We start from the raw sequence: 8092 nt of genomic DNA, 5'->3' as shown, positions 1-8092 counted from the left end.
GAGTGTGACTGTGAGAGTGTGTGTGCGTGTGTGTGTGTGTTACTTGAGGCTGAGTTGACTGAATTTCTGTAGCACTGTCCCCTGTAACAGTGCCTTAGGAATGACTGGACGGCATGCACTGATCCACTTCCTGTTGTTTTAAAAGCATTTGGTAGATTCAGTCCCAGCGGAGCCTCGATTCTACATTTTCACATCTCATTCCACAACCTGAGCTGAGTCACCTCCCACAATAAGCTCTTTCACAATTCATGCCATTGGCTACATAACTACAGCTGCACGCTTTAGCTAGAATTAAGCCTTTCTTACAACCTACGGAAACACAGAATTGCTCTAATCTAAAAAAAAAAAAAAAAAAAATCTCGACATCGAAGTATCGAACTAAGATGAAGTACCAAGGTTTTCAGCGATCTTTCTCATCTCTTCGACATTTACATAGCATTTACAGCTTTATGGCGATAAATACGAAGTTTCCAAGAAAACAGTGCTCAATTAGAAACAGACGCTTCGTCTAATAAACAGAACGTGATCTCACGCGAAAATTTTCCTTTGTCCTTGAGAGACCCAGAATACATTCAATGCCTGTGCCTCGCCGCCGATTGGGTAAAGCGTAAAATGAATATTTTATGTGCGGGGGAGTTATGGGATTCCTGCCTGCATGCGAGGTTGAGGCAGTGGGGTCCCAGTTCTGGAAAATGTGCAGATTGCTTGGAAACGCGAAATTTCGACATATCCATAACTTTAAATCGCCTGGCGCGAGATAGCGGCTTCGTCCCGCCCCCCGGCCAGCTCAGCCAATCCGGGCGCAGGAAGCGGGGTCAGCGAGTCCATGGCTGTTTAACCGGTTTCATAACAGGATGCGAAGCTGGATCTGCAAACCCCAGGGCAGCGTCTTAAAGGAGCCTCCGAAAGGACGCCTCTAGCCGCAAAACCAAAACTACGCGCGATGACAACGCATGATCAAAAATAAATAAACAAATAAATACGTCCGCTCTAGCGTAAGCAGCTTCGGGTGAATAGGTGTGGTATTTCTAACACCACGAGGAAAGACTGTGTTTTTTAAATAGTGACGGTGACACTTCCTGTTAGACAAACATTCCGTGATGTCTGGCGGAAATCAAGCCAAACAAAAAAACATTACCGTGTATTCTCTCCCCGAACAGCGGCTTCCTAAGTCAGCGAAAGGGGGGGTGTATGGGGTTGCATGAGGTCTGACTGGAACATACATGTTTAGCCCTGAAAGGCTGTTCTGTGACACGTTTACCTTTAACCCAAATACCAGGGAGGGGTCTCCAAATAATGCGTGCACACACACACTGCTCTGTGCAGTTATGAGGAAATGATCTCCTTTTTAAAGGGACTCTCCTTTCCCGTTCACCTTGGAAACCACAGAGCCACACCCCCTGCTGACAAAGTTAGGCAGTTCGCTGGATTGTCTTCCCGAAGCCCTCCTGCCTTGTGACACAGGCCGCTCCCATAGGCGTGTGCATGTACCTCTACATAAAACAGCCTTCCCCCTGCCAGACTGTGTCCTTCACCTGCCCACGCCCTATTGGCCGTTAAAAACAGCAGAGTCAAATTTCATGCGACAAGGAGCTAGGATTAAGTGATCATTGAAAATCATCAAAAGTTGGATGAAGTTACAAAGAGCCTTTCCTTTATATTTACAGCTTCCAGACTTCCGAATTGAGGGATTGACCCTCTCTGCCTAAGAGCCAGCGATGTGTCTTTCATACAGACAGAACCCCTCCACATTCCTTTGTGAGTTCCCTGCACTTGAACCCAGAGCCAATGCTGGATAATAATGTGTAACCTGCAGGGGCCAAGTGCCAGGGGTGTGGTCCATGCATACAGCCACCGAACTGAACATCCTGCCCTTTTCTAGGCAAACATTATTATTATTTATGCGTCTGACGCCATGTGATAAGACTGGCCATGCATTTAATTGAACTCCACAGGAACAGTGTTGTAAAACCTGTCGCAAGAGCTGAATTAAAAGGGGGCAGATAAGATAACGCTGCCCAGTGTAAACATTCGTCACACATGTGTTACTGCTGCCTGGTCCAGACACTGCAGAACTCCAGCTATGGTGAAGGCAACTGGACACAGTCAGTACACTGACATGATGGACTTCAGCCATTAAACAGCACCCTGACGGGCAGTAATGCCAGCTTTACAGATCCCAAGAGAGGAGGACAAGCCCCGCTGAGTGTAGCCACACTGAGAGGTGCCCCTTGTCCACATTAAGAGTGCTGTCTGCCCCCCCTTCTGGGTTTACAGGAGGCCAGAGACTGTCACAAAAAGAACGTCCAGCACTCTAACTCACCGACTGTGCCTTTAAGCTCTGAAGGAGAGGGAGCTCTGCCAGCCAGGGAGCTGTGAAAGAGGGTAAACAGTGTAGAACAGCACCTCTCACCTTGCGAAACAAGTCTACTGCTGCAATCTGCCCACACAGACACGTCGCTTCCCTGCCTGCACTTCTGCCCCCAAATCTGGCTGACTGTCTGACTGAACCACAGTAACTGATGACATAACATCATAGTTCCTGTCTGACACACCGAGAGGAGACCTGCCGTGCGGCAAAGACAGCAAAGAGCCATTTCCACTATAAACGTCCCCTTAGTAAGAACTCCAATATGACTGGCACCATGAGTGGAAGAGTTATACACCGAATTAATCTCAGGTCATCTGAAAATGGGACTGTAGCTCCACCCCTGCTCAGCCTAGCTCTGTGCACAATTTACACTGTGCAATAGGAGCCCCGACATCACCTGCCCACCTCACCTGGGGCAGTTACACCTGATGCCAATCAACTGCCAACATCCCAGCCAGAAACTCCTCAAAGTACAGGAGAGAGAGGTGTTAAGATTTCTACAGTGCAGTCAGTCTTTCAAAGAGACCCGAGAGAGGTCACCACCGACCCCTAAAACAGCTGGACTGACCAGTCCAATTATTCCAGCGCCTGCTCCCCTGTGCGTATGAGAGATTAAGGGTGAGAAAAGATGAGGCATCTTAAATACCCATCAGTCTCCTGGTGAGTGCACACAGTATCTTCAAGAAAAAGCCGACCTTCCCCCGGCCCTTTTTTCAATTTACATTCTATTATGTTAAATTCCCAGAACTTCCAGTAATCCTTCCTTCTCCTGCTTTGACATAAATAACTCATTATCCCTCATTAAGGGAGACTGACAGTCGGAGAGAAAGGCCGAAACTCGCAGGGCGCAGTCACGCGGAAACAAAGCTGCACCCGTCGTGAAGGGGCCTCAGAGTCGAGTGTGAAGGAGGGAGGGCCCGACTTTCAGCTTCATCGGGGGCTTAAACTGCCTACCCTGTGGAAGAGAAGCAAGCTGGTTTTGGAATGCCAATTATTTCCAAGTCATCTGTAGGCTGGACACCAATTACTTTTTCCTCCACTGTTAAAAATAAGGCAGCCCTACATGACAGATCAGACAGTGGCACCCAGGGCTGCTTCACCTGCTCTCCCAGGGTGATTTTAACACCAGTTTCATGCTTGTGTCTGTGGCTTATAGTGATGGAGGGCACCCCAGCACCTGGAGTGGGGAGGAAACTCCCTAAACGATATCCAATCAGAAGAGTGAAAGCACTGCTGACTGACAGGTGTGTCATGTGCTGCAGGTAATGGGGGTGGCTTTACAGCCTCCACAGCAGGAGGCCACAGGTGAGGCTGTGAGCAGGTGAAGGGACACTCCCCGCTCACACAACAGGTGCTACCTGGCGACGGCACACGTCAGGGACGACTGTAAGCTTAGTGCCAATCTCGGAGGCATTAACACAACAATGACAACGCCTCCTGCTGTAGTTGTAAGAATTATCTACAGCAGATGCCAAAAATGTGGTCATTACTAGATCTCTCCTGAAAATAAAAGAGAATCAATGTGAGCTTCAAAGCTGTACCATCCTCCTGCCTCACCCACATAGACACACACAGGCACACCTTTGCTTACACGCACACAGACACACACACAGAGGACCGATGCTCCAGCAGGTATTATCCATGAATCAGCCAGCCAGCTCCAGCTAACAAAACCGCTGTGCCGATGGGGGCTTTGACTGCCAGCTAGGTCCCGTTCAGCTACACTGAACCTTCCTCCGCTAGTCCTCCACAGTGGACTCGCTGTGATAGTGCACCAGCTCGTCGGCTGTGAGGCCGCTGGGAGATGTAAGGTTAAGACACCATTGCAACAAACAAATCTGTAACACTCTGAGGCAACTATGTGAAAATGACTGTGTTTATTTCTTATAAATGAATTATGTTTGCTGTGGAAAAAAATGTAAATTGTATGTTACATTTGGAGAAACATTTGATGAATAAGCAATGATATTCCTGTCTTTGGCCTTCCGTGAGGCGGGCTGCGTGTGCAACACACCACTGAATTCACAGGAATCAGATTAAGAGAAACGAGAATAAGAGGAGGAAGTGTGTGGTGCAGATAACCATCGCCCAGCTCCGCGGTGAAGGCCTGCCATACCAAACACCAACCCCGTCACGTCGCCAACGTCCTCCACACCAAACTCACTGAGAATCAGTGGCTTTCATTAACGTTAACATTTATTAACAGGAATCTTCATCAGGTACTGCTTTTTTCCACAGAACCAGGGCACAGTGACAGGACAGCTCTGTCTGAAGTGCTGCTACACCTCTGTAATGAGGAAATACTGGCTCTCTCCAGTGGCGGTGTCAGGTCCGATCATTCAGGGCTATATCCCCGAAAATTCTGAGCCTAGCCTTGAATACTTTCGCACCGAAAAAGGTGTTTATAGCAAAACAGACAGACAGACTGTGTAACAGAGTGGAACTTGACTTGCAGCGTCTGAAGGTGTGATAATATTTATTTATCATAAAGGTAGATGTAACCTCCCCAACCTACCAATGCCGATCTCCCTTCAAAAAAAAGAAAAAAAGTCCCAGGCAAACTTCACTTGAGCCCTAATCTTTTCAGTTGCTAGAAACGCCCCTGGATCTGTCCATCATTGTGTGCATATTTTCACAGGCAGCACATTTTAGGCATTTTTGCTACAAACGTCGTTAAAGCAAGCAGGCCAACCGGCGAGCTCTGGGGCTCGGCAGAGAGCAGATGGGGAATGCGGCGAGCTGGCGGCGTCTAAAGCAGCCGGGCCGGTCAGGGAGCCAGACTCCATCACCGCCGGGTCCCGGCAGCGCCCGAAGACGCTTCCCCGTGCCGTGCGCCACACGGTCGGATACCTCACTCCATAAGCCTGGCATTGCGTTTTTTTAAGGGGTCTATAAAGCTCTCTAAAGTGATACTGTATTAATCCCTTCTTCTGTCATAATGAGTGCTGTCAAAGTGTATATCGATGTTACACTGCATAGACTGTATAATACATTTAACACTAAACATAACGTTCATAATGATGAACATAATGATCAACTAACAAAATTAATTTATACAGATACTGTGGCTGGGCTCCATTCGCGCGGTTTATCTGTTAAATATAAGAGCAGCTGTTAAATAAATATATCTGTTAAATATAAGAGCAACTATGGCATTTAGAATTCATGAAAAATAGTTACAACTGTGCAACTGCCAAGCTATATGTCCGCAACTTGGCAGGCGTAACGCGCACTTTCGTAATTTTAAAGCAGCGCTGAAGAAACACATTGTATTGTTTAAGTTTGTTAGCTAGAAAAGTCACGCCTTCCAGCGCACGTACACCATGAGGATCTGACTCGCTTAAAGAGAATGAGCTGCGCGTATTTTCCCAGCAATGCGACGGAAATGACAGACAGACTACAGCTAACTATATCTAAAGATGACGAGCGCTGAATAAAAAAAAGTTTTGTCAGAAGCAGTGAATGCCGTCTGTCCCAGAGCTGATCATGCTTACCGGCTAGTAGCCGAGCAATATCTAATCGGTTATTTACACAGCCCTTTAATAACATTTGAAACATCAAGATATCAGCTAACTAAAGTTAATAAAAACCAGTTTTTCAACATATCAAGTACAGTTTTCACCTGACGTCATGCGTCAAAATTGTGGATACAGTCACAGAGAAAGAGAGGGAGGAAGAGAGGGAGGGAGAGAGGGATAGAGAGGGGGAGAGAGGTAGGGAGGGAGGGAGAGAGGGATAGAGAGGGGGAGAGAGGTAGGGAGGGAGGGAGAGAGGGATAAAAAGCCAAAATGTTGCGTTACCTTGCCGCCTGACTCCATTGTGGCTGCGCTGATAAGTCCTCTTAGAAGTTTAAAAAGCGCTTCCCTGTTAGCAGGACTAAAATAAATAACCTCCCCTTCTTCTCTAAACTGAAAAGTTCAGATGTTGGAAATAAAACCCTTTGTCTTTATAAATGCTAATACTACAATACTAAAATTATTACGCTGTCTTTTCAAAGTAAAAAGTATGCGTTAAAAATCCACATTTCGTCGCGTCAATTTCTCGGTAAATTTCTTTATTCCCTCGCTGTAGTTGCGGATTCTTCTCCGGTTTTCTCTCGTACGGAACTCGCTCTCTCGGTGTCTCTTTTTACCCCCGGTGGCCGCAGGCCGGTGAATATATTTTGTTGGGGGCGTCAGCTGTGATTGGCTGGAGGGAGAATTTGGTGCGGAGGTGTGCGAGGAGGCCCGTTCCGTCCGAACGCAGCGATTGGTTCTGGCACCGTATCCGTCCCCCCCCCCCCCCCGTCCCAAACTTTGTCACCCCCCCCCCCCCCCCCACCCCCCCTTTCCCCCAATGACGCAACGAAGCTTACCTTCTCATAATATTAAAACAATGAGTGGAAATAGAATTTAAAAAGTGGAAGCGAGAGAGAAAAAAAACACTCGTAACCCACCAGCGTCCAACGATTTATCTGTTTTGTACTCGAGTTTCATTCATTAGCCGGACAGAAGGCAGAAGGAGCGACAAACTTTCTATCAATAGAGCGCTGGCTTCAGATAGGGGGCGCCCACTCACCAAGCTATTTAGATACCAAAATGCATTTTTTTAATCAGTTTCGCTTTTCTACCCTGTTTTACCGTCCACTTTCAGCTTCATACGGTGACAGATATTAATTCTCACCCTGATCCTCTGTTTTTTTGGCACGGCAGGAGGCCCAGCTCAGGTAATAAACAAGTAATAAACCTGCACGCGCCAACTACCGAGAGAGTGCGTCACATAATACGTTTATTAGTAACCAGAAACCAGTAATAACATCAAAGTACGCCTTACATTTACATTTATTCATTTAGCAGACGCTTTTATCCAAAACGACTTACATATCCATTTATACAGCAGGATATTTAACGGCAATAAGATAGTTTTACAGCAAACTTTTAATAAACCTTTCCAATGTTATATTTTCAGCTTTTGAGTAAAAGTAACATTTAAATGCTGTATTATCTACCCATCATAAACACCACACCTGGCATAATATCAGGCTATTGCATATACAATATAAAACTTCTGGACATGTAATAACTGGATAGCAAAAATTAGAGTAGTCTATATGAACGTTTTTTAAAAGATGTTATGTAGCTTACTAAAAACAACTTTGCTTTCTTGGGGAGAAAACAAGCATAAAAGTGTGTACTTGGGGCCTGTGCTATGCGCTTGGCATGTTTAAACCTGCTACGTGCTTCCCCTCAGTGATCAAACTCAGTTCAAATGACTGTTTCACATGTGACATTGGCATCATCATGGTCAGAGTCAGAGTCAGAGCAGGACAGACAACTTGAGGACACTTATGGCATCAAATTTAAGGCCAACAGTATATAAAATTAAAATTTACACATGTTTACACTGGGAATACTGTATTATACGGAACAGCAAGTGCATAGCAGGCGAGTTTCTCAGAAAAACAACAAAAGAAGCCTTCCAGCTTATTTTATGAGCAGTAGCATATGAATTTGTCATATGGAGATTTGTATTGGAAAAATTCTAATTCATATCAAAAATATATATTTTTGGGAAATGGTTAATTCATAAACTTTAATATGACACCAAGACTGTGACTACACTTTATGAAGCTCACAAATTACAATATCTAGAAGTAAGCTTGGGAGGCAAAAAAAGATTAGTTCAATTAAACACTTGGTTGTGTCTTTTGGCCAAGTTACCCAAATTGGGAACTCCGCTGAG

At 45.8% G+C, this 8092-nt stretch overlaps 1 protein-coding gene across 1 annotated transcript in view; it reads right to left on the bottom strand.

Moving 5' to 3' along the window:
* slc2a1b (solute carrier family 2 member 1b) overlaps positions 1-6560 on the bottom strand; it is a 15693-nt gene extending 9133 nt beyond the window's left edge. The window contains exon 1 of the mRNA XM_036530404.1: positions 6172-6560. Within this exon, the coding sequence (XP_036386297.1) occupies positions 6172-6189 (18 nt within the window). The 5' untranslated portion in view covers positions 6190-6560. The remainder of the gene's footprint in view (positions 1-6171) is intronic.
* Positions 6561-8092: the final 1532 nt, after the last annotated feature.

Source organism: Megalops cyprinoides, chromosome 6 (genome assembly GCF_013368585.1).
Source record: "Megalops cyprinoides isolate fMegCyp1 chromosome 6, fMegCyp1.pri, whole genome shotgun sequence".
NCBI classification, from domain to species: Eukaryota; Metazoa; Chordata; class Actinopteri; order Elopiformes; family Megalopidae; genus Megalops; species Megalops cyprinoides.
Note: the sequence above shows the minus strand (reverse complement) of the source record. Positions and strands in the feature narration are given on the sequence as shown.